Below are 27348 nucleotides of genomic sequence, written 5' to 3'. Positions count from 1 at the left end.
TTATAAAAACTTTGGAAACTTTCTGTAAAAATGCCATGTCACAAGTTTATCTCATTGTATGGCTGATAAGCTCACATTTCTCTGCTCCTTTATTCTTAATAAGGACTTGGGGACTGAAGAAACACAATGCATCGCGAAATACAATACAGTCTTATTTATAGTCTTTTGTTTAGGAAAGATGAGTCTCTCAAGGTTTGCTGGGATATATATTATGCAGGTCAACATATCCTGCACACCTAATGAGAGGAAGGCACAAGTTGCTAGGGTGACAATATACTAGGGATTTCCTAGTATATGTTATACTTTAGAGTATATTACATCAACCCTTGATATTTCAGCCTAAGATAAGTTCTGCATGCCTGAGCAACTGCACATTTAAAAATAAAAATAAATATAAATATAAAAATTATTATCAAAACACTGAAGGATATTAATTTGAATAGTTCTTTTAAGATTAGGCAATATAAAAAAAATATAACTTTACAAAATTGTAATATAATTACGCAAAATTGGTGCGATATTGTGCTACAAGTTTCTTGCAACAAGTAATTTTTCTGTCTTCACTGAAAACTAACATATTTTAAGTTAAACACACAGCTCATTGAAGCAGAAATTATGGGCCAGTGAGATTTCACTGTGGGCGGGCCTATCAAGCACATCTGCACATAAATAGAAGCCAAGCGACTAAACCTTTTCTCATGTGTATGGCTGGTTAAGACAAAAACGCAGATTAACATGTAAGAGATATTTTATTTTATTGCTTGTCACATGTCATCTGGTTAATACACAGTACTAAAGTGCTACTCACGCTGGGCGGTCCTCTAGTATGAGCGCTGTGGTAGACGACGGCTCGAATTCCAAGTTCTTCCGCTGGCCATGAGCGGCCAGGGAGGGGCTCTGGCTGGATTTAGCCACCCTGGCCTCGTACTCCTGCGAGAAAGCAACCAGGTCAAGTTCAAACATGTGTGAACACCGTAAGCTAGATTAAAGTAGAGTGTTACATGATCTGAATGTGTTTCAAGTAGAGTCACAGGTAATAGTAGTCAGGTGACTAGCGTGTGAAGATCAAGCCGTGCCGAGGCTGATGGCCACATGGTTTGAAACACATGGGTGTTTAAGGCAATGAAGAGAGAGTTTTGTTAGGAGAAGGTTCGGTGGTGGTTCATACAAAGCGCCAGGTGGAAAATGTGAGAAAGTGTAAGGTTTGTAAAATGCAAGGCAACCAGCAGAAATTCTGCTATATCGATTATACAAAGGTATATCCATTTTAAAAACCCAACACCAGAGGAGCCGCGTGATGCTTTGCAAGGTTCGGACGTGTGAACAGCAAGCTCTGCGCACTTTGCTAAATTATTTTCTTTTCCTTTTTCTCCCAATTTGGAATGCCCAATGTGCTTTTAAGTCCTCATGGTCGCATAGTGATTCGCCTCAGTCCGGTGTTGCGGAGGATGAATCCCAGTTGCCTCCACGTCTGAGACTGTCAACCTGCTCATCTTATCACGTGGCTTGTTGAGTACGCTGCCACGGAGGCATAGCGTGTGTGGAGGCTTCACGCCATCCACCGCGGCAACCACGCCCAACTCACCACGTGCCCCACCGAGAACTAACCACATTATAGCGACCACAAGGAGTTTACCCCATGTGACTCTACCCTTCCTAGCAACCGGGCCAATTTGGTTGCTTAGGAGACCTGGCTGGAGTCACTCAGCACGCCCTGGGATTCGAACTAGCGAGCTAGCGAACTCCAGGGATGGTAGCCAACGTATTTTATACACCCTGATTCTTAACTGTTTTATGAAGACAATATGTCAAAGAATTTAAAATCCTCGGGCTCTGGAGATATTAAAAGACACTTACGTGCTCAAGCTGATACCCCTGACAGGGCCGAAGACCAGGGACTCAATTTGGACGGTGCGGCGGGAGAAATTCAGCATCAGCTGTAGAGTATGTCTGCAATGCTGGCAAAGGTTGTCGCAGACTTGGAGGATCTGGCTGTAATACGTCGATTGATCACTTCCATGGAGATGAAATTCACTGAGTTGGTTACAAGATTGGGGATGTCGAAAAATGGATAGATTATTTGGAGTCATTGGAGAGAGAATTAGCTGCTAACATGGTAGCGACCAAGACAGACTTGCAATGCATTTGGGAAAAATTTGGAGAATTGTAATCGGCGAAACAACGTCCGAATTGTTGGAATTCCTGAGCATGAGGAAGGCCGAGATATGGCGAAATTCCTAGATGAACTCTTACCGAGTCTGCTCGACATAACAGGCCTTAAGCTGGAAATCGACCGAGCTCACAGAGTCCCGGCTCGGATATCCGCAGAGGGAGATAGGCCTTGATCAATTCTGGCCAAATGTCTGAGCTCATCCGATAAAGATCTTGTGTTACGTGAGGCGAGGAGTAAAGGAAAGCTTTCTTGGAAGAACCACAGCATTTCTTGTTCCCAGACTTTGCGAATTCGACAAGAGAGAAACGTGATCGATTCAAGGAATGCAAGAATCTCTTACATCAATGGAAGGTTGCTTTTACACTGATGTTTCCAGCCAAACTGAGAATAGATACTAAGGATGGCCGTAGAGAATTTACATGCCCACAGCAAGCATTGTCTTTCATAAAGACATTGGAGTGAGTAAGCCATTTGGTGATTTTCATGTTGCTGACTAGTGGACCTGACTCACTGAACATACACTTGACTGCCGAGGAAGCTGGGCGCCTTCTTTGTTTCTTTTTGTGCTGGTTACGACTAGCGGCTGAAGTTTGTTTTGTGGAATATCACTTGCAGGACATTGGAGTGATTGGGTCTTTGGTTGCACTCATGAATCGGCCGAATGGGCCGGCTTACTGAACATTCGTTTGACTGTTCAGGGGCCACTGATATTAATAATGCTTTTAAAGAACGTTATCTTGATCTTTATAGTTGAAGATATTAGGAACTTTGTGGAACCATTAGAACTCCCTAAACTGACAACTGAGCAAAAAATTATCTTGATTCTGAGATAAACTTGGAGGAGCTTGGCAAGGTAATTAAGGTCTTGCCTACAGGAACGGCTCAGGGGCCAGATGGCTTTGCCGCTGAATTTTTTAGATCTTATGCTACATAACTGGCTCCACTTTTGTTAGAAGTTTAAATGGAATCATTAAAGAATGGAAAGCTTCTGCCAACCATGACACAAGCCCAGATCAGCCTGATTCTTAAAAAGGACAAAGATTCAAGCGATTGTAAGAGTTACCGTCCAATTTCCCTGATCCAGCTAGACGTAAAAATAGTGTCAAAACTTCTGGCTAACCGATAAAGTTATGACATCTCTTATACATATAGATCAGGTGGGGTTTATTCGGGGCCGCAGCTCTTCTGATAACATTGGGCTTTTCATCAATATCATGTGGTCAGTGGCGAGTGATCAGACTCCGGTCGCTGCCATCTCACTTGATGCCGAAAAGGTGATATAGTAGAATGGGATTATCTTTTTAAGATTTTGGAAATATACGGGTTCGGGAAAACTTTTATTAAATGGATTAAGTTACTTTATAGACACCCGGCAGTGGCGGTACAAACAAATGGATTAATTTCAGATTATTTTACTCTAGATAGGGGTACTCGGCAGGGTTGCCCTCTTTTCCCCTTATTGTTCTGTCTGGCCCTGGAACCATTAGCAGCCGCGATAAGAAAGGAGGATGATTTTCCAGGGGTGGTGGCGGGAAGTATGGCGCATAAGCTTTTGCTTTAATTCTGAGATTTATTTAAATGTTGCCTCAAGTATATGGCTGAACCCTAAATTATGTATTAATAAATCCCCTTTCTGCTGGACAGACTGGATTGTGAGGGGGGTTTACTACACTCAGTGACCTATATGAAAGTGGAGTATTGAGATCTTTTGAAAATTTGATTCAACATTTTGGGATTCCCAGATCTCAATTCTATGGGTTATTTACAGCTGTGCCACCTGCCCTGTATTGTTTTTGGGATTAGCATACGCCCCCCTAAAGCTGCAGATACTCTGGGAGAGGTGATTACTGCTTTTGGAATAGGTCATGAGGCATCAGTGTATTACTCCCTGCTAATTCAGAGTCTAGGGGATGGAACTTCAACTTCTCTCAAGAGATTATGGGAGAAAGATTTCAACTTTGTATTGGAGGAGGGAGTGTGGGATAGGATTCTAAAAAACATCAAGTCTGCATCTTGAGATGCAAGGGTTCGCCTTATGCAATTCAAAATATTACATACATTCTATTGGACCCCCTCTAGATTGTATAGGCTTGGTCTTATAGACACACCCACCTGCTGGCGATGCCAATCAGAAGATGGAGACACAACCCATGTTTTTTGGGGGTGTGTTAAGATCCAAGAGTTTTGGTTGAAGGTTCAGAGTGTCATATGTGATGTTTTGGGCACTCAAATTTCGTTTTGCCCCAGACTGTATTTTGGGCGATGGGGCGGTCATAAATTTGGGGGACAAACACATAAAAAATTGGATCCTGACCAGTATTATGATTGGCAGGCAGATTATTTTAAGGGGATGGAAGTCAGATGGGGCTCCCTTATTTCCGGAGTGGTGTGTGGAGATGGGGAGGGTGGTGGCTTTTAAGGAGATGTCGAGCAGAGGGCTAGGGGTTCGAGATTTGTTTGCTAGGAAGTGGGGCAGGTATTTGGTGTTTTTGGGGGAATCTCGGGGAGGGGCTTTGGAGAGAGTTTAGTTTTAATTATATATGGTTATTATATTTATTTATTTTTTGTGGGGGGGGATTTTTTCTATTTTTTGTTTGTGTGTATTCCACTTGTGACCACAGGGGTGGGGTCAGTGATTGGGGAGGGGGAGGGGTAATAGTGGGGGTAAAATGCTGACTCAATGTGTATATGTTGTGTTTTTTCTTTGTTATATGTTTGATTCAATAAAAAATGTTAATTGAAAAAAAAAAATGACACCAAGCAGAGAACTAAAGCATACTCATAGCAAACTTCGTCGCAGATGATCCGTTGATTTTAATGGGAGCGATTTTGTTTTGATGTTTCATGACTAATGTTGGGTGTATCCTGATTACATACTGTAACAAGGTAATCAGTTACTGTGATGTAATTACATTTTAGTCAAAAAAGTATTGTAATGCAAAGCATTTTAAATTCTTGTAATCAGATTACAGTTACTAACTTTCAAATAAGGTAATTACTTTTAAGTACATTTCTTGGATTACACATACAGTATTTCTACATTAATACTTAAAAATGCATTTAAAATATGATTTATGTTCATACTGTAAGTTTGCTTTTCTGTGACAGCTGAAGGGCATGTGACAATGGACGAGGAGGAAATATAGACATTATTTTAAAGTTGTTGAGTGGAAAAACAAAAGCTTTTCTGGGAAAAGTGTATTAGAAAGCAATTTAAAAGTAAAGAAATTAGTAATGGGGTTACTTTTTCCCTAAATAATCAGTAAAGTAATCAGAGTATAATTTTGAAGTTTTTAGTAATTTGACTTTGGAGCAAAAAGTGACTTACCCAACACTGGCCATGGCGTGCCATAACTGACATAACAGAAGCCCGTTTCCGATTGTTATGCAACGTCGCGATTTGCATATAGCACTTTTTCACAGGGGCTCTGAAAGTGGCTCATCCAATCAGAATTCACAATGTTTTACTCTTTTGTGTCTTTCGTTATTGCCTCAAGTGTTAAGTAGCTGTTATTACTAAGGTTGACAACTTTTTACCACAATATGGGATGCTAGACATTTGGAAAGCTGAAATATGGGACAAGGGTCCAACCTCAAGGATTTTTCCCCTTCAATACAGGAAGCAATACCTTCAATACAGGCCGTTTCGACGTCCATCATCAAGTGTCTCGCCGCTACGAGACACAATACCTTCAATACAGGACATCTTCATTTCGACCAAACTATGTGACAACCTGGCTAATACGGGACCGTTGGCAATCCTAGTTATTACACTGATGCCAGACTTTTCAATCGTTTGTTTTGAATAATCGTATTTTTGGTTTTCATTCAACATGTTTCAAATAAAGATGAAAATAATGATTTAATTAACTGGATTATGCAAAAACAGTCATATCCATAATATTTTGGGGGCTGAATTTCCAGCAAAAATAACCATCTTGTGATTTTGTTTCAAACCCAGGAATTAGATAAAACCATAGTCAAACGCAGAGCTGTTTTGGCTGGCACAGTTCCTCTTCAAGCACCATCTAAAGCACAAGCTCAAACTCCATTCATCATAAGAAAAGCAGCACAAAGACTTTGCCTCATGTGTCTGAGAAGCTTCTGTAGATATCAATGGATATATTGTGTATGAGGCTCATTTCCCAAAATAATATGGGTGAAGAAAAGAAAGAAACTAGTCAGAAGAGGAAACTAGTCAACCATCGTTTATCAGTTTGGCTGCTTGATCTCAGAGCAAAGAAACAAGAGCTACATATTCAGACTGGTTCTAACACTGTGTTTTCAAAACCACCAGCATGGAGATTACAGGAAGTTAGGTTGTCATTACTGTTTACAGTCAATCTGTAAAGAGTAAAAAGCAGTAACACTTTTCCAACATTACTGCTTTAATGAAATATCTTCAGATAAAGGGATCATTCACCCAAAAATGAAAATTCTGTTGTCCTTTACTCACTCTCACGTTGTACTAAAATAATTTAAATGACTTTATTTCATGGAAAACAAAGGGATACATTTGGAAGAATGTTCATGCTACTCTATTCCATAGAATAAAAGTGGATGGGGACAGCTAAAAAACAACAACATCATAAAGTACCATAAAAGAAGTCCATATGACTCGTGCAGTATTTTCCAAGTCATCTAAAGCCAGCTTTGAAAGAGAAACAGATAGAAATTCAAGTTGTTATATATACTGATAATCTTTCCCGATGCCGTGGTTCTTCAAATCTTATTAGCACGGACACATTCTCAAACATTCTGCTATCGTATAGAATCAGAAGACTTGAATACAGCTCATAAGTCATATGGACAAATTTGATGGTGCTTTTTGGGGGGCTTGACAGTGCTTTGGTCACTATTCGCTTTCGTTGTTTAGAAAAGAGCAGCCTGGTGGGCCTGGGTAGCTCAGCGAGTATTGACGCTGACTACCACCCCTGGAGTCGCGAGTTCGAATCCAGAGTGTGCTGAGTGTCTCCAGCTAGGTCTCCAAATTGGCCCGGTTGCTAGGGAGGGTAGAGTAGCATGGGGTAACCTCCTCGTGGTCGCTATAATGTGTGGTTCTCGCTCTCGGTGGGGTGTGTGGCGAGTTGTGTGTGGATCCCGCGGAGAACAGCATGGGCCTCCACACGCGCCAGGTCTCCACGGTAACGCACTCAACAAGCCGCATGATAAGATGCGCAGATTGACTGTCTCAGACGCGGAGGCAACTGAGATTCGTCCTCCGCCACCCGGATTGAGGCGAGTCACTACGCCACCACGAGGACTTAAAGCGCATTGGGAATTGGGCATTCCAAATTAGGGAAAAAAAAAAAAAAAAAGGAAAAGAGCAGCCTGAACGTTCTTCTTTAGTTCTAAGGAAAAGAAAGTAAGCCATGCAAGTTTGGAACAACATAAGGGTGATTAAATAATGACAGAATTTGTATTTTTGGATGAACTATCCCTTTAACATGAAAAGCAAATGTAACAATGTGGTGACTGGTCAAGCAGGCATGTCAAGTGACATGAAGGTGATTGAAATGATCAATGGGAAATGAAAGCTTAATGCAGAGATTGTGCGGATGAAAAGGAGCATACGAAAAAGGCATACCCCTGAGCTTAAGAGATTGGGTGTAGATATAGATGTGAGATTGCCTGGGTTACTTTCCTGAAGAGAGAGGAAAATAAAAGTAATAAAGGAGCACAACCCTGATCCTGAGATAAAGAACAGGAAGTAACAACAGAGACTGTCCTTGGCTTCAAAAGTGTGCTGACTGGAATGATTTCAGTCTATGGTGTTTTTGGTTCAGACAGCAGGGGATTTATGCTGACATTATTTACTGGAGCATGATAAATCAGTGGTATCCCCTTCTAAACAGGTCAAGAGTCTGACTGGACAGGCTTTATTCTGACTGGATACATTTTCCTTATTTGTGTGCAGTTTAAATCAATATACAGAAGGAAATTAGGAGCTTAGTAGAAATCAGAAAAGAGAAAGCATGAGGCCTGGCTCATTTTCTCAGTGCATTAAATAAAAACAAAACAAACACACATTTAAGTCTGTAAGCCCTAAAAACAAGTGCTAACCTCCACGTGACCGTCTCACCCCTCTTCTAAAAACACAGCTAAACACTGGATTTATCTCCACTCCCAATCTGAATTAGGTGTGAACAGACCTGCTTAATGGTTTTGGAGTCTTTGGAGGGGCTCTCCCTCAGTGGGACCTTTCCAAACAGTTTCCATCCTGGTGCACTCTGGGCCTCTCTCTGCATTCTGGAGAACAAACTTCTGCCAAACACATCATCACAAAGCATCTGTTAAAGCTTGAAAACACTGCAAACAAGTGCAAAAACGGATGTGGATTTTAGCTTTACAGCATGCAGATAAGCCTGACAGTAAGAGTCACTGACTGCTGCGCACATGACTTGAAAAGAATGCAGTTAAAGCCTGTGAACTGAGATAAAGAATTAGCTTATGCAGAAAGAATTATGCAAACATTGGTGAAATGTCCAAGACATGTTTCTCTTTTGCAGGCATTGGTTGAAATACCGCTATAGAAGCAGAGAAACCCCAAATATGATATCAAAGACTACAAACTACAACTTGCTACAAACTTTACTACAAACTATTAAAGTAGACTAATTAGGGGCCTGGGTAGCTCAGCGAGTACTGACTCTGACTACCATGCCTGGAGTAACGAGTTCGAATCCAGGGTGTGCTGAGTGACTTCAGCCAGGTCTCCTGAGCAACCAAATTGGCCCGGTTTCTAGGGAGGGTAGAGTCACATGGGGTAACCTCCTCGTGGTCGCGATTAGGGGTTCTCGCTCTCAATGGGGCACATGGCAAGTTGTGTGTGGATCGTGGAGAGTAGCATGAGCCTCCACATGCGGAGTCTCCGCGGTGTCATGCACAATGAGCCACGTGATAAGATGCGTGGATTGACGGTCTCAGAAGCGGAGGCAACTGAGTCTTGTCCTCCGCCACCCGGATTGAGGTGAGTAACCGTGCCACCACAAGGTTCTACTAAGTAGTGGGAATTGGGCATTCCAAATTGGGGAGAAAAGGGGATAAAAAAAATAAATAAAAAAAGTAGGCTAATTAGGTTCCTGATTCTGTCCACTTGTTAGCAAGATCTTTAAAACAATCGAATCTCTCTGATAATCTGAATACAAAACTTGTCTAAAAAATATAATAGATTATCTGATATGAACAGGAAAAATGACTCATGGATGTTTGAGAATAAAGACCATGACAAAACCTTTCAGGCTATCTGGGTTCAATATTTGGCTCATATTCTAGAAGCTTTAGTCTTAAAGGGATAGTTACCCAAAAATGAAAATTCCTTCATAATTTATTCACCCTCATGCCATCCCAGATGTATATGATTTTCTTTCTTCTGCAGAACAAAAACAAAGATTTTTAGAAGAATATCTAATGAATAGAAGAATGGTCCATATAATGCAAGTGAATGGTGACCAAAACTCTGTAGGTTCAAAAAGCACATAGAGGCAGCATAAAAGTAATCCATACGACTCTAGTGGTTAAATCCATATCTTCAGAAGCAATATGATAGGCGTGGGTGAGAAACAGATCAATATTTAAGACCTTTTTTCCTATAAATCTCCACCTTTGACCAGCCCCAACCAGTAGGTGGCGATATGCACGAAGAATGTGAATTGACAAAAACCAAAAGAAGAAGAATGTGAAAGTGGAGATTTATAGTACAAAAGGACTTAAATATTGATCTGTTTCTCACTCCGACCCATCATTTTATTTCTGAAGACAAGGATTTAACAACTGGAGTCATATGAAATACTTTTATGCTGCCTTTATGTGCTTTTTAGACCTTCAGAGATTTGGACACCATTCACTTGTACTGAATGGACTAACAGAGCTGAGATATTCTTCTAAAAGTCTTTGTGTTCTGCTAAAGAAAGTCATACACATCTGGGATGGCATGACGGTGAGTAAATGATGAGAGAATTTTCATTTTTAAGTGAACTATCCCTTTAAATAATGCAAGTTGTAGAGAATGCCAATACCTGCTAATGATCTCTGAGATGCCCTGTTTCCGAGTCAGATCTGTGGAAGCAACACTCAACACACCAGGAATGTTGTCAGGGGCACTTTGACACCGACTAATTTCATAGGTGTTCCTGGAATTTAGAGTCACGTCCATGAACGTCAAGTCATCCGGTCTATCTGATGTGGGAAAGGTCTCGTCATCATCTGGACTCCGTCTGGAGTCAGAGTTGAAGAAAGTGCTAGAAGAAAACGTCCTGAGAGAATGTGTCATAGCAGCTGACTGACTGCCTGAGGAGTTCCTGTTAAAGCGTGGTTCTGATTCAGGTGAACTAGTGGTTTCATCTCCATGGGCTACCTCAAACACTGAACTCTGGGGATTCGAAACATGTTCTGATCCTACAGTTCTATTCTTACCAACATCTTGAGGTGTTGCGGCAAATTCAGAATGAGAGCTTGGCATGGAAGTACTGACATGAATCCCACTTGAAACGGCTTCATCACTCAAATCCCTGGCGTCTTCCGATAGCTCACCATTTGCTATCACATTGTTGTCTTTAGAATTAAAGTCTAAACATCCCGCAGATTGAGATGACTTAGGAACTTCATTTGCATTTTGGCTTGCATGTCCATTTGGCAGCTTTGTGCCACATGAAGAGGTACAGGACTGTCCCAGGCACTCCTGCTGATGCTGTTCTTCAACACACTGACCTTCAGCACCGGAACACAGGAGATCATGGTCCTGCCTACCCTGCAGATGGCTCTTATCTCTCTGCGATGTATCAGTATGGGTGAACATACCTTGCATTATGTTCTCTTGTCTATCTGTTACATGAGTGATTCGGGGAGGTGGTCTGCTTTCCTCAGCACCCCTGTCTCCAGAGGAAGATGACTCAACCATCAGCTTCAGTGGTGAATCTATAAAACGCTCTGAGATGACACTGCTCTTCTGGACACCACTGGGTGAATAACCTGTAATCCAAAATCCACACAGTCAGCCTAGTAGACACGATAGGCATGTTTGGAACTTTTGATTTGAATGCTTGATTGAGTATTTTTGGGCATCATAGGCACGTTTGGAACGTTTGTTTCCAGCATTCAATTCAGTATTCACAGTAGTGACATATTTTATTTTTTGACGTGGATAAAGAGGCTGAGAGGGATAGACTTTCAGAGTCTTCAATGACATGTACTGTATAAAGCTGTATAAAGCTCCTAGATCACATCAAATTTTTCACAATTCATGTTGTCTGGATTTTTTTTATTTTTTTTCTGTCAACTGAAATTTCTAGGAAAGATGTTTATTCAATGTTTTGTTGGCAGAATGATCCAAAACACTTTAATCAACAGCAGAACCTTTGAAGAGACTGTAAGTCCATCCCTCACAGTCTCGTTGCCATTCCCGTCAATGATTAAAGAAGGACCATAGGCGTGTTTGGAACATTAGAGTCGAGCATGATTTGATTAAGTATTTTTGGGCATCATAAGCGCATTTGGCACGTTCAGTTCGAGCATTTGATTCAGTATTCTTGGGGATCATAGACGCATTTGACACGTTCAATTTCGAGCATTTGATTCAGTATTTTGGGGAATCATAGGCATGTTTGGAACATTCGATTCTGTATTCTTGGGCACCATTGGCGCATTTGGAACGTTTAATAAAAACATTTGATTAAGTATTTTTGGGCATTATATGTGTTCAAACTGCCTATAATACCCAAAAATATAAAAGTTGTACATTCGGGCATTCGAGTAGCATTTTTGAAAATCATCCATGTTTGGAATGTTGGATTAGAACTTTCTCAAGCCAGGTTTTATGAACATCACTTTTGAGTTTGGAATGTTTAATTAGAACATTTTTGAGCCGGCTTTTTTGAACATCACATTTGCATTTGGAACATTTAATTAGAACATTTTGAGCCAGCTTTTTTTTAACATCACATCTGCATTTATAATGTTGAATGTGAACATTTAACCCTTGTGCATCAATAAAAAAAGTTACTCAGAGGTCCTTCAAGGACAAAAATGTCCACGTCAAAAACAGGCATAAAAAAATTATAGATTAATAATACCAAATATTCATTCATTTTCAGGATTTTAACCCTTTAAATGCCAGTTTGTTTACATAATGCCACTGTTGTTTTTTTATACACACACATACAAAACATACTCTGACATCCATACCAACGCACCCACACAACTTTAGCTGCATCATTTATTTAATTGGCCTGCAGTGCTCTATAATACAGCAAACAGAAAATAGGAGAAAAGCATGTATTTGCTCCATAGGCTACACATGAGGAAAAATGGCGCCATCAAGTGGAAAATATTACATTTAATTTTGAAGCCAGGGCTCCGGAATGAAAGCATAACATCATAGAATTCATGATTTTATGCTTTAATGGCACTGGGATCAAATATTGCAGTTTTAATGGGTTTCAATTGGGACATTTTTGTCCTGAAGGTCCTGAGTGTAACTATTTTGTGTACACAGTGTATTATAGATGTATTATAGGAACTGAGGTTGAAATATCAAAATTCCCCCCAAATACACACCGTTGGCAAAATGTATGCCGTTGGCATTAACACAGCCAAAATGACAGAAAAAATTAAAATGAAAAAGACAAAAATGTCCCGAAGGTCGCACAAGGGTTAAGTAAGCTTGAACATCAAAGTCGCGTTTGGAACATTGGATCCAAACGTTCAGTCTAGCTCTTTTTAACGGCGTTTAGAAAGCTTGACTCGAACGTTACAAACAGACCTCATTCACAGCAGCACCATATTTGATGTTTGACGTGAATTAAAAAAGCGGCTGTGAGGGATAGACTTTCAGACTCTTTAATGACATACACTGTATTAAGCTCCTAGATCACATCTAATTTTCTACAACTCATGCTGTCTGGAGTTTTTTGTCAACTGAAATTTCAAGGAAAGATGTTTTTGTTGTTGTTTTTTAATCAGCAGGACGATTCAAAACACTTCAATCAACAGTACATCCCATTAAAAGGACTGTAAATCAATATATCCCTCACAGTTTCGTTGTCATTCCTGTCAACAATTAAATCTGGCGCTACAGAGAATAAGGTCTATGACGACCAAAAATGCTGTCTAGGTAGACAGCTCAGTAGGCTTTGAAACATAGCCAATGATGCACTACTGTCAGAATACGCAATATAACGTGTGACATTACATACCCATCGGCTGTAGCCCAATTCCTGATAGCAGCACTATTGACCTCTGCTTTTGAACCCTTTTAAAACATTCAATGATAAGTGTAATTATCCCAGTTTGTTCTCATATAAAAAGAATATATTTGTTCAGGTACATCCTCAGTCTTTTCCATCTTATTTAAAAACCTCTCCTGGATTCCCAGCCAAGGCGGTGCAGTTCAATGCTCTTGTCCGCTGCTCTTTCAGCATAACATCTATTCAAACTGTCCTCCAACATATTAATATGGTATATATTAACATCAAGCGAAGAACTTGAGTTAATAGACATCCCCGTTTATGAACGCTTTCCTGGTCGGTAGATGACCGTATGAAGACCGTGATCCGCAGCCATCTTGAACCTCCAATGACGTCATTCGATTATTTACTACCAAGTAACTTTCAAGGCAAGTCAGTCCACTTGGCCGCCATCTTTGGAACACTCCCGGGCAGCTATTTTCTATTGATACAAGCGGCATATAGCACAGCTCTTATCTATTTGAATGGGGAAGACAAATCTCCAAAACTGTTGATCAAAATTACGATCAAAGAACATTTTTCAAATCAGCAGTCAAATCTGACAACAACTGCGTCATAAACTGTGCTTTTATTTAAAAAAAAAAAAAGAAAGAAAGAAAGAAAGAAAGAAAGAAAATTCCAGGCTGGTCTAGCTAATGCGCATGCGCGTTTCCTAGTTGACTGACAGGCGATGTCTGTATCTAAAAAGTGATTTTACCTGTGAGGCGGGATTTCCTTTTCTTCATTGGGCGTTACAATTTCTCCTTTTTATTTTAATACAAGTGGTCCTTCTCGGCCTCAGGCTAAATAGTCTATGTTGCAGCGCGGCAGGAGACTTCACGCGCCCTCTGCTGGACATATTTAGCAATAAAAATGTAAATAGATGTAGATCTTTATTAATCCCATTAGGGAATTACAGTGCAACAGCAGTCAGAGTCTCAGTACAAGCTATATTACACTACATACTAGCTACACATGTACACAGAGATAAATATTGTACTTACTGTATAGATACAGTAGGCTATAAACAGAGATAAGGACTACCCAGTTACCAATTACATAGTTGTTGAACCCTTTCACGCAATACAGTTTTTCCCAATCGCTTTGGCTCAGTTCTCGAATGAGAATGATTTTTTTTTTTTTTTTTTAAACAATAAGTTCAAATCTCTGAACAATTAGTTTCTTGTTCACACCAGATTTGAATTTCCTATTCATTTAAGCAAATTGCACGTGTGCAAAAGAGTAAGTAAAATCGTCTACAGTTTGCACAATAACTAAATGCACATGGCTTGCTGATCAAAACAGATGAGTTGATTCTCAGTGAAATTGGCATACTCTTCACAATTTCTAAACATTCTTTCATCGTGTGAGCCATCATATGCAAAATGATCCATTCAATTATCAAAATCTGTCAGACATCCAGTACATGTACTGTATATTCCATAAATATCTATGACATGGAATATTTGTGATGTCTGCTAAATCTCTGGCCAGACCAACAAGAGAGACAGGATGTCCACCAAGAAGAAGGGAACTTGTAGTGTTATGTACTATGAGGAGGTACAGTTTATTGTTTTTTTACAGAACTACCGCAGGTTTTTTCCTTGTTGCGTTTGTTGTTGTTGTTGTTGTTGTTGTTGTTTTTTTTTTTTTTGCATGGATGTCATTTTGTGGCAATTTTCTGTTCACTATATAGGACTTTACATGTAAGAAATGCGTAAAACTGGACATGCAAATGTGAATTTTCTGTTTACATGTAACACATTGCTACAAAAATAAATTTACTGCAATTTTCAACAGGGCTTATGAAGCAGTGGCTTAAACAAGTCTTTGTATCACTTATAGTTAGTCTAAAGACAAATCATTTTTAAGGCATAATCTACAATCACATTAATTCATTAAACAAACACAATGATGACTTGAAGACATTACAAACATTACATCTTAATTTTCTGTTACAGCATGATTTTCTGTAAAGCTGCCTTAAAACGATGTGTTGTGAATAGCGCTGTACCAATAAAAAAATTACTTGACTTGTCACATGTAAAATTAATTGCATTCAATAAAAAATATTAAACCAGTTGTTATCTGCAAACAAATGCTAGGTCTTTTTGCATAACTAGCTTAATTTTCTGAGCCATTTTTTGCAATTAATTTTAACCAGCTGGTTTCAGGGTCATTTTTAGTGGATGTATATAAAGCATGTCCCCACTTTGACAACAAGAAAGTGTACAAACACGTTTTGTCTTAATTTTGAACTATTTATGTATTTTGTTTACAAAAAAAAAAATACACTTGATATTATGCCAGTTTGATTTTTTCTCATATGATCTTAAATTCAGTGAACTGAACATAACATAAGTTAATTGGTCCTAATAAGATGTTAATAAAATGCAATCTGTTAGCCAGTCGGCTCATATACTCAAGCTCTTTTTTTCTTTTGGATTTTCTCCACTTTTCTCCCCAGTTTGGCATGCCCAATTCCCAATGCACTCTTATTCCTCGTGGTGGCACAGTAACTCACCTCAACCTGGGTGGAGGACAAATCTTAGTTGTCTCCGCTTCTGAAACAGTCAGCCTGCGCATCTTATCACGTGGCTTGCTGAGCAAGTTACTGTGGAGATCTAGTGCATGTGGAGGCTCACACTATTCAATACGGCATCCACACACAACCCCACCAAGAGCGAGAACCACCTTAGAGCGACCACGAAGAATGTAATGCATGTGACTCTACCCACCCTAGCAATCGGGCTAATTGGTTGCTTTGGAAGCCTGGCTGGAGTCACTCAGCACACCCTGGATTCGAACTTGTGCTTCCAGGGGTTATAGTCAGCATCTTTGCTTGCTGAGCTACCCAGGCCCCCGTCACAAACTCTTTTGACATGCAATCTGTTGAGTCAGTCAGCTTGCACAATGCAGCTGATAGGTCCGTTGACATGTATTCTGTTAGCCAATCAACTTGCGTACGCTCACTTTGTCTAAGATTTAATTTACCTCAGTTGTTTGTATGGTAAGCCAGTTTTACTGCAGCGTGCTACTAGAGTTTTTTCCCCTCTGAAACCCTCCTCCTCCCCAGTGCCACATCTTTAAATCTGCTACATCAGGATTACATGTATTTCTAATTTTGCCACAGCAGTGTAAGCAGATCTAGTCTGCCAAGATCAAACCTACCAAATTGTCATATCCATTTGTAACACTCAATGAGGTGAAAGGAGGAAGCTGGGACTGGGTTGACAGAGCACATAGACATTTATTGTCGAAGACTTTTCAGCATTCCACAATAAGACTTTTCAGCTGTACATTTAACATATGCGCTGCTTTTCAGAACCGGCACTTCTGACACGCAGACCCACACAAACAGCTTCCTGTGTCTCTCTCTTCTGCCACTGTCGCTTCTCCTTAAGTACTCCCACCGCCCCTCGCTGGAACGCGAGATCGGTGTGGCCAAGGTGAAAGTCATTTGCCACTTATCTTCACGGCCTCGCTCTGCTCAGACGCCGCTCGGCTCCACCCTGCTCACCACATACCCCATCGCCGAACTCAGGTCTGGGATTTCTAGGGAGGGAGCATCGACAGGTCACACCGGTCTCCGGATCCGACCTGTGCGTGCCTGGGAGGGGGAACAGGACGAAAGAGAGGAGAAAGGGAAGGGGGGGACGGGAATAACAAAAGGTAGAGAAAAAGCAGAGAGGGGAGAGAGAGGAGAGAGAGAGGAGCTCGCTGGCCCCAGATATGCCGTCGAATGGTCCTCGGCCTGCTGTCCTGCTTCCGTCCGCGATGCCTGGTGATGGCACTGGAGCCCTTAGCCGTTCCTTCCCGAACACTCCCTCGGCGTCGCGACCCCCAGTCAGTGGCGAGGACTCCTTGGACACAGCGCATCCTTCCTCCTTCCCGGGTTTCGGCACCAGTGTAACACTCAATGAGGGGAAAGGAGGAAGCTGGGACCAGGTTGACAGATCACATAGACATTTATTGTCGAAGACCTTTCAACGATCCATAATAAGACTTTTCAGCCATACATTCAACATATTCGCTGTTTTTCAGCACCCGCACTTCTGACACGCAGACCCACACAAACAGCTTCCTGTGTCTCTCTGTCTCTTCTGCCGCTGTCCCTTCTCCTTAAGTACTCCCGCTGCCCCTCGTTGGAACGTGAGACCAGTGTGGTACGCAGGTGAAAGTCATTTGCCACTTATCTTCCTGGCCTCGCTCTGCCCAGACGCCGCTCGACTCTGCCCTGCTCACCACACCATTGCACCTTAAATTTATTCCAAAATTTTCGAGAGTGTTTCTAAAGTGCACAAAAACTTTTGGGGGCCAAAGGTTACACAAACAAAGGTTAAAATTTAGAGGAAGAGAAATGTCAGAAATCGTTGGAAAGCAACCAAGATGGCCAGACAACAAACTGAAGCCCTGTTAATAATGTTGATATCTTTTAGAAATCTTTTAGAAATTAGGATGGCCATTGTCAATACTCTGATGAAAAATGGGGCAATTGTGATATTGCTCTTCAGCATTTAACAGCACATTTGAATGGTTTTTCACAGACAACAGAGACAGTTTATACATCAGCTCAGTTGTGTTCTTTCTTTTTGTTAATCGCTATCAGTTTGTATCCACCCCTTTATCCTTATTATACTGTATCTGTATTAAGTGCATGTATAGATATATGAAGAATTTTTTTAACCCCAGGTTCAATATGAATGAGCAATTCAACAGCAAACTTAGAAAGTATTCAAACTCAATCATATTCTAATTTTATTTACATATGTACAATTATTTACAATTAACATATTTAAATTGCATTAAACTTGTAAATATGCTGGGCTTCATGTTCAGTGGCTAGTCATTAAACTACTGGAGTCGTATGGATTACGTTTATGCTGCATTTATGTGATTTTTGGAGCTTTAAAGATCTAGTCACCATTCACTTGCATTGTATGGACCTACAGAGCTAAATTATATTTTAAAAAATCTTCACTTGTGTTCAGAAGAACAAAGAAAGTCATACACATCTGGGATGGCATGAAAGTGAGTAAATGATGAAAGAATTCATTTTGGGTGAACTATCCCTTTAATGTCATTTCAAACCTGTATGATTCTCTTTCTTACATGAAACGTGCAAGACGTTAGGCAGAATTGTAAGGGCGGTCTGTCTATTAAATTCTGTCTAACATTTATTTTTGTAATCCATGGAAGCAAATCTTACAGTATGGGTTTGGACCAACATAAGGGTGGGTAAATGACCGCAGAATTTTCATTGTGGGTGAACTATTCCTATAAAGTAAAAGCGGTGAATACCAAATACTAAGAAATTCTGAAAGTCATGTTAATACAGTTTTCTTTTCACCTTCTTACTAAAGTGTTGTGTGGATAATATAATTTGTAATAAAAGAAAAGAAAAGAAAAATGCACTGTGTATGATGGTCATTGGCTTTACGCAAAGTACGATAGTGCCCCCTTTTGGACTTCTCAGAAGTTCTTGTTTGTTTCTCAAATTACTCACTGTTTCTCGACTGCTTCAGCTGAGATTCTGAAAGTGTGACAATAACAGCAATAAAACCAGGAATTCACAAAACAGCATCTCTTTATTTGCTCATACTGTTGTTGATGCCAAAGGAAGACATTCCTCTTGCTTTAAAATATTGTAGTAGGACAAAGTAACACATTTTAAACATGACATGTTCATGCACAACAGACAAGTAGTCCTGAACAATTGTGTGACAAAAACAGTATCTTCATATCAAAACCCAGAAACTGTTAGATCAAGCACCGAATATATTGCATCCAATATTTTCATGAAAAAATTAAGTTTTCATAGCATTTTCTGTGGGATACTGCGGCGTATTAAAGTTATAAAGTTATTTCTTCGGAGGGCAACAAAGCAGAATAGAGGCTATTGTGCACAAATGAGTGTAGGACAGTACATTGAACGTATTGCTTAAGTCTTGCTCCATTCTGCCAAAAAAATCCTTATCTTATACAGCATTCTGGATGGTTCTGAATTGGGCTAGTGCCACCAAGTAACCTTCAAAAGTAGATAATAGCATACATTTACTATACGTTGATTTTCAGGCATAGAACTCTCATGTTAAAAACATCAATAAATTAATTAGTACAAAACACATATACAATTTGTATTTGTAAAATAAATACGTAGACTTTTTGATAGGTTAAGAAAAGGGTTTTGGAAACCAGTGTTAGTGACTAAACTGGTCAGATCTGTTGCATCCACAGAAATGACTTTACAGTAGATTTGATAATTAAGGTGCTGTAAATGAGGCGAATCCAGACAGCAAAGAAAGAAAATTATACATTGTATCAATAAATGCATGCAGTAAACATAGCAGTCTCTCTCCTTTAACATGGAAAGATCAGTGTGTTTCTAGCGGATTGGCCTGTGCCAGCAGCTCCTGTGTGTTAATCTGAAGAACCGTCTGGTTTAATGATCTGATATGTGATCAAATATTCAGGATAAGCCTTAAGGAGCAAAACAAAAAAGATGATGTTAGTTTCACAGAACTGAAGAGAAAAATCAAACAAAATTCAATTTATCCAAATTAGGTACATACAGAATGGGCATTAACAATAGTATGTACCCATGCTAAATGCCTGTGCAAAAGTCAACACCACAATGCTTGGATAGGGTGCAACTATGTGCTTACTAGGGCGGTTGCTAGGTGGCTGCTTACTGGCCAAGTCAAAAGTACCTGCTCTCCTCTGTAAATGACATACTCAGCCAGAGCAAGGCCGTTGACGCTGGGCCTGCCAGTGACTGAATGGTGTCCTGGTGGAGAGTGGGCCATCTTCATAGCACTAAACTGAAGGAAGGACTTCCCCAAAGTCACACAACAAAACAGAAGATGCCTGGTGGTACATAGAAGAACAGAGAGAAAGTGTGAGAGAAAAAGCACTTTAGAAAGGAAACAGGAAATCGAATTATCTTCAAGGTTTTAAAATGGGGAAAGTAACAGCAACACTTTGCTCACAATTCACACAGGCTCTGTCACTTACACCTGTACTTCGCGGTGTCCACTTGGACTTGATTGGATGATCACAACCCAAGTGTAAAAACAGGGTCTTAAATGTGCAAATTCAAGGCTGGAAAACATAAAGCCACTTAAATGAGAGCTTTGGCCTTCATATGCTGTAACTGGATCTTATCTCACCTCTGGCACACGTAGCATGACCTGTTCTTGTGTAGAGGGCACCCTGTTCCTCCTCCGATTCCGTAAACATACTGATTGCTTTTGGAAGAGTTCTCTGCAAAGTAGATCCCAGCACCGAACATTCCACCTATGTATGCATGCCTCTCATCAAACCCCTTGTGAATGATGGCATTTACAAACGGTGACCCTAAAATCAAAGCGTTTTATCAAGGCTGTGTTGATCAAAAAGTGTATGAATGGGGTTATACAGTACAGTCTGCAGACCAAACCAGTCATGTACCGTGGAAGAGCATGCGCTCATTGGAATGGTTGTGGTTCTCTTCAGAAACCTCTTTCCTTCGATGGGTGTATCTCTCCCACAATTTCTTATTGCATACCTTCTGGATCTAGGAGAAGAAAGAATAAAAAATAAAAAATTGTGGGGGGATGAACCAATATGAACAATTTAGGCAGATACCGATTTTAACAAAAAACTATAGGCCGATACCAATATTGTTTGCCACTTACCTAATTTTGTCATCAGATTTTACTTAGGAATTATGCTTTAAAAATGTTCAAAGAGGTAATTCTTTTTTTTTTTTTTTTTTTTACTGTTCTAACAATAAATAATTTCCATTGAATACTGGATCTGTTGAAACCATGATTGTTGAAACGTTGAAACCATTTTAAAAAGAGCCACAATGAAAGATAAATAGAAGATCAAAAAGATGCAAGAAATAACTAAATATGATAACATAATGAATGATATGAAAATGATTTATTTTGTACTTCTAAAACATTTGTGCACTTCTGTTTTTGCAGTTGAATACAACAGAAAATTACAACAGAATAAGAAGATTACAAATTCATACTATGCATTTGTTGGGCAATTTCATGGAAATGTAAACCACATCATGGAAAAATAAAAAGTAACCAAAGGAACAAAACCCCCTTTTAAAATTCTGTAATATAGTATAATGAATAATGACATCCAAACCCCTAGAGGGTGCCACTTGCTCATACAGCACTGAAAGTAGTCTATATTTCAAAACCCATCTTTTTAGGGTTTAGTAATCGCGCAAGGCCAGATTGTGATTTCAATCTTAATTCAATCAATCATGCAGCATTAACGGGTATCATACCGTTCTCTCAAAAATCTTATATACATATTGTGGCTATTATTATTTCTGGATTGTGCATTTGAATTCACAGAGTTTTTAGAATGTGTGTTACTAATTAATTATAAATAAACCACCGGTTCTTCATATCAGTGTTTTCATGCTTATAACCGATATGCCCATGGTTTTAATTTGGTCAATAATTGGCCGATAAATATTCGCAGCTTATACATCGCTGCATCATTTGTGTATCTTCAATTAAAAAGCACCCAGAAAAGCAGGTGTACAGCTTTTGGTGAGGAAGTCTGTTTGACATCAGAGTTCACATTAAAAAATGCAATTAGTCATGCTCTCTGTCCGTATGTAAATTCCATAATAAGGAATTTTCCTACCAACGAAGCAATTCAAGCTTGAAGTTCCACCTAAATGTTTCTGCGAGTCACAATTAGCAGGGGCAGTCACCGCAAGTCCAGCTGTATGGGCAACAAACCACACTTTCCAAGAGCAGGCCACGCAAAATGAGAATGTGGGGTGCTTTCTTGCGTTCAAAGACAGATGGGAGGAGCTCAGCTCCCAACCCATAGGTCTCGAGATGCATTTCAATGTTTCAAGTAGGGATGCACCAATACCACTTTTTTTCTTCCAGTCCGATTCCGATATCGGAAATCTCAGTATCGGCCGATAATGATGCCAAGCTGATACCAGTGTTGTTTTTTTGCATAATCAGATCAGAATATCTTTACATTATTGTGTGGAACTAATTGGGAGTACTCTTTAATATGTAAAGAAACACAAACCTCTACCTACACATTATTTCAATATAAATGTATAGCTTATTAAGAAACACTTTATTATTAACTAGTATACTGGATAATGTAGCTGCAAAATTAACAGTAATACCAGTCTTCAAGTCTTCAGTAGAAAAGAAACCAGTGTTTTCTTTATATATATATATATATATGTTTCAACTTGTATCTGGACTTTAAAGGATTCAGATCTCTTTTTTGTTCAATTTAGTTGTAAGACATCAGTCCAATTTTCATTCACACAGTTATTTTCTGGAACCCATTCAACTTAAATATTGTTATAAATTGTAAACAAATACTAATGATGACAATAATAATAATAATAATAAATTGTTATTAATATTATTATTATTATTGACTTTTAATTTGAAATACAACAGTAATATATTTAAGTCGTGCACTTTTTAAACCCTCGCGCTTTTATTTTGACATTCTAAACTCTCCAGGAAGTCCTGTATGTGTCTGTTTGTAAGCAAATTCACAGTAGTTTAATTCACTTCTTATTCAAATTCTGGTAAAATGCACCTCCGGTGCCATTCTAAATGCATATTATAAGTGAACCGAACTATTGAGCATCTACATCTGAGATGCTGTTCTTGAGTAGCGCTCAAATATTGCACACTGCTTTGAGTAGCATCACCAGCCTGTCAACAGAGCAGCACCATTCACTAATGTGCTGGCGCTGCGCATACTATATATTTACTTATTAAACACAGCCTTTTGTGATTCACAGAGCTATCGCACATCTTCAAGTGGCTTTGAATAACATGCACGAGTCATATGAACTGCTTTAATTGTGTTTTTATGGTTCTTTTATATCATTTTTGGAGCTTGACAGAAACGAACATGACTAACACACAGTATCGGATTTGGATCGGACTCGTTGGACTGATACCTAAAAGATACGTCTAAAAGCTTCAGTATCGGAGCCGTTACCAATCCAGGTATCGGATCGGTGCGTCCCTAGTTTCAAGCAGCATTTAACTTGACACAGCGGCCTAAAAACACAGCGTTCATGAACAAGATGGTAAAAAAAAAACAAAAAAACAAATGCAACACAACCACAGTCAGATACTCCAAAGCGTAAGTCTGATGCATATGTACATAGACCAACAAAAAACGAAGAAAGATGCTACCTCGGACTAAGTCTACCTCGGAAAGATTGACGAACTCAATTGCAAAATGGATTGCTGAGGACTGCAGGCCAGTAATAGGCTTATGGTAAATTGTAGGAATAAAGCAAATAACATATTGACATCCAAAGCCTATTTTTGGGTTGTCGAATCACTCATCTGCCACAATAATGTAGTCTTTGAAAGATCAAATTATTAATATTTATACTTATTTAGATTATTAGGCTATATATTAGAAGCCTTTCTCAGCAAATGTTGATCAATTGTGATTAATCTGATTAATTAATCGACATATAATTAATTTGATAATAATTTTTGATTATACTTCAATTTTATTTTGTTTATCGATTGACAGCCCTAGTTATTTGAAATGTTTGATATGAAAGCAATCTGCTGTAATTTTCTGAAGTGATCTGCTCTTGACGATGTCTAATTTGTCTATCATAACACACAGTACATTTCTCATAACAGAAATTACTTTATTATCTCATTCAATGCATCCATGGCAGATGGACCAAACAGGTGCAAATGTTAATAAAAAAAGTCATTTTTGACAACTCCTTTTGAGTTGTTACTTAAATGCAGTGCTAAACAGTTATAGTAGTTATAGTACAGTACTAGTAATTTCCATGACTTTTCCATGAACTCTCCAGCTATTTGTGATTACTGGATATATATTATTTTCCATTTTCATCCAAATCTCTTACCTTCACAATAGTGTATCTGTTGAAAATTCCCCCTGCATGGCCGCCGTCCCTGTGTTCCCTAATGGTACTTTGCATCTGTTCAGATATAAAAACAAAATAGACACAACCCAAGTCATCATTCTACACATTCAATTCAAAAGTTTTTGTCAATAAAACTGCATAAGACATCCATTACTGAATTCTCTTGGTGGATGGATAAAAGGATTGCGATTATGTTTAACAAATTCTCTTGGCCTTTAACCTTAAAAGCTATGGTAGATCCTGCCTAAAGTTTATATACACCAGAGATAAGAAAAACCAATAAAACAAATGATAGCACTTCATATAATGGGAAATCTAAAAATCTGTGGGGACTGTACCTCCTCCTCAACCGACTGAAACTCCTTGTCATCTGTGGACAAATCTATCAGTATTGTTCCACTGTTGCTCGTGTTCAAGGTCAAATAAGTGTTTAAACCTGTGACGATTAAAAATCAAAATTAAAGTGTAAGTAAATCTGAAAAACAAAGGTTTCAGCTACAATCTTAAAGGTTGTCATTTCATGAGGAATAAAAGTTTCCTTGATCTTTTGAGATAAATGAGTGCATTGTACTTTGACGTAAACAAAATGGCTATTTAAATAACCACTAATTTTTTACAATATATGCTCAAAATTTGACATACATACAGTAGTAAGCATAGTTATTGGACGATAATCTAAAAATGGCAAAATATCGGCTGATTAATTAGCCTTGCCGATATATCGGTCTATCACTCATGAAAACATACTCTAAATTTCAGAACTCAAAACTTTAAATATGCGCTAGCCCAAGGAGAAGGGCTTACCCAGCTGAGACTTGATTCCTCCTAAGGATTCTTCCTCATCTACTTAAACAATTTAAAGCAGTTATCCTGCCACAGTCACAGGCACTATTCTTTGCATAGCTGCTTTAGAACAAGTTACACTGATAAGCAAAAACATTATGACCATTATGACCAACGCCGATCCGCTGAGGCATGGACTCCACAATACCCCTGAAGGTGTCCTGTGGTATCTGGCACCAAGACAATAGCAGCAGATCCTTCAAGTCCTGTAAGTTGCGAGGTTGTGCCACCGTGGACCAGAATTGTTGGTCCAGCACATCCCACAGATGCTCAATCGGATAGAGATCTGGGGAATTTGGAGGCCACGGCAACACCTTGCACTATTCATCATGTTCCTCAAACCATTCCTGAACAATGTGTGCATTGTGGCAGGGACGCATTATACTGCTGAAAGAGGCCACTGCCATCAGGGAATACCATTGCCATGAAGGGGTGTACCTGGTCTGCAACGATGTTTAGGTAGGTGACACGTGTCAAATTAAAGTCCAAATGAATGGCTGGACCCAGGGTTTCCCAGCAGAACATTGCACAGAGCATCACACTGCCTCCACCGGCTTGTCATCTTCCCAGAGCGCATCCTGGTGCCATCACTTTCCCAGTTAAACGGCGCAAATGTACATGGCTGTCCACGTGATGTAAAAGAAAATGGGACACATTGGACGGGCGACCTTCTTCCACTGCTCCAAGGTGTAATTCCGAAGCTCACGTGCCCATTGTAGGCGCTTTCGAAGATGGACAGGGGTAATCATGGGCACTCTGACCGGTCTGCAGCTACGCAGCCTCATACACAGCAGGGTGCGATTCACTCTGTGTTGTGACACGTTCCTCCCGTAACCATCATTAAAATTTTCTGTGACTTGTGCCACAGTAGACCTTCTGCCGATTCGGACCAGATGGGATAGCCTTCGTTGCTCTCACGCATCGATGAGCCTTGGGGGCCCAAAACCCTGTCGCCAGTTTGTGGTTTGTCCCTCCTCGGACGACTGTCGGTAGGTACTCACCACTGCTGACTGGGAGCACCTCACAAGCCTTGCGTTTTCAGAGATGCTCTGACCCAGTCTTCTGGCCATAACAATTTTGCCCTTGTCAAAGTCACTCAGGTCTTTACTCCTGCCCATTTCTCCTGCATTCAACACGTTAACTACGAGAACCGATAGTTTGCTTACCATCTAATCTACCCAGACCTTGACATGTGGCCTTGTTAGGAGATGATCAACATTATTCGCTTCACCTGAGAGTGGTCATAATGTTTTTGCTCATCGGTGTATATTGTAAAAATGCGATGTCCGAAATAGATTTGCGTGCTCAAAGCCAAGTGTGACTGGGGCAGAGAGAGGGTGGAAAATGTTTGCGTAAAACCAAATTTTGCCTTTTGGTGCAGACAAAACGTTTTAACATTTTAACGTTAGACATCAGGGACAAAAATAATAAAAAATGCATGATATGACGCTTCAAAATAAGCTGTTTCTCATGAGAAAAGCTCCAACATTAAGCCGAGTTCTTAGAGGAAACAAGATCAAAGTAACCCTTAAACCCTCTGTGACGAGGAGGAGAGCGTGGCCGGGCCGTGATGGAGCATGGCCGGCGCTGAATCAACTAATCAGCAGGAGAGCGAGATAAGGGGCAACTGGAGACGCCGGTTCGAGAGAGAGATGCACATGGCCACATTGCATGTGTGACTGTGTCCTGATGTTTTATGTTGTTTTAAGTTAATTTATATCATTAAAGTTTATGTTTACTGTCCAGCCGGTTCCTGCCTCCTCCTTGACCATCCTTGAACTGTTACACCCTCTTTCAAATTAAGTATTCTCTCATATAAAGTATTTGTAATGAAAGACTCTTACTCTGAGGCCCACTCATCAGTCTCTCCACTCCTTTGATGATCTTGTGTCTGTGTCCGTAAGCGTTGATGCCGATCTCCTTCAATTCTTTGTGTCCCATTTCCACCAGGACGTCCAGATTTATCTAACCACACAATTATATTAATAACACACCTCCAGCCACTGTTACTAAGGTATTCTTGATAAAACCACAACTTCACATTTGAGTTATCCCTATCAAATTATGATGCAAATTATGCCGATTACAAAGTATTTAGGTCTAAGCTGTTGTTATAGATTGTACTGTACTAGTCTGATCATGTTATAGGACGATAAACATTGAAACAGATCAGTGTA

The 27348-nt window shown here is 39.7% G+C and overlaps 1 protein-coding gene and 1 pseudogene across 3 annotated transcripts in view; both read right to left on the bottom strand.

Moving 5' to 3' along the window:
* Positions 1 to 13744, bottom strand: part of LOC127423269 (TBC1 domain family member 12-like) — a 43527-nt pseudogene extending 29783 nt beyond the window's left edge.
* A 5235-nt stretch (positions 13745 to 18979) lies between these two features.
* Positions 18980 to 27348, bottom strand: part of LOC127423353 (poly [ADP-ribose] polymerase tankyrase-2) — a 40741-nt gene continuing 32372 nt past the window's right edge. For 2 of the 3 annotated variants that reach the window (XM_051667584.1, XM_051667583.1), the window contains 7 exons: positions 27016 to 27136; positions 24667 to 24764; positions 24308 to 24382; positions 20845 to 20950; positions 20565 to 20751; positions 20106 to 20262; positions 18980 to 19875 (listed from right to left, as the gene is read on the bottom strand). In XM_051667584.1, the coding sequence (XP_051523544.1) occupies positions 19816 to 19875; positions 20106 to 20262; positions 20565 to 20751; positions 20845 to 20950; positions 24308 to 24382; positions 24667 to 24764; positions 27016 to 27136 (804 nt within the window). In that variant the 3' untranslated portion in view covers positions 18980 to 19815. Of the gene's footprint in view, positions 19876 to 20105; positions 20263 to 20409; positions 20497 to 20564; positions 20752 to 20844; positions 20951 to 24307; positions 24383 to 24666; positions 24765 to 27015; positions 27137 to 27348 lie in introns of all 3 variants that reach the window. The other variant, XM_051667582.1, reaches the window with a different exon arrangement.

Source organism: Myxocyprinus asiaticus, chromosome 32 (genome assembly GCF_019703515.2).
Source record: "Myxocyprinus asiaticus isolate MX2 ecotype Aquarium Trade chromosome 32, UBuf_Myxa_2, whole genome shotgun sequence".
Classification (NCBI taxonomy): domain Eukaryota; kingdom Metazoa; phylum Chordata; class Actinopteri; order Cypriniformes; family Catostomidae; genus Myxocyprinus; species Myxocyprinus asiaticus.
The sequence above is the reverse complement of the archived record's forward strand: the minus strand, read 5'-3'. Positions and strand labels throughout refer to the sequence as shown.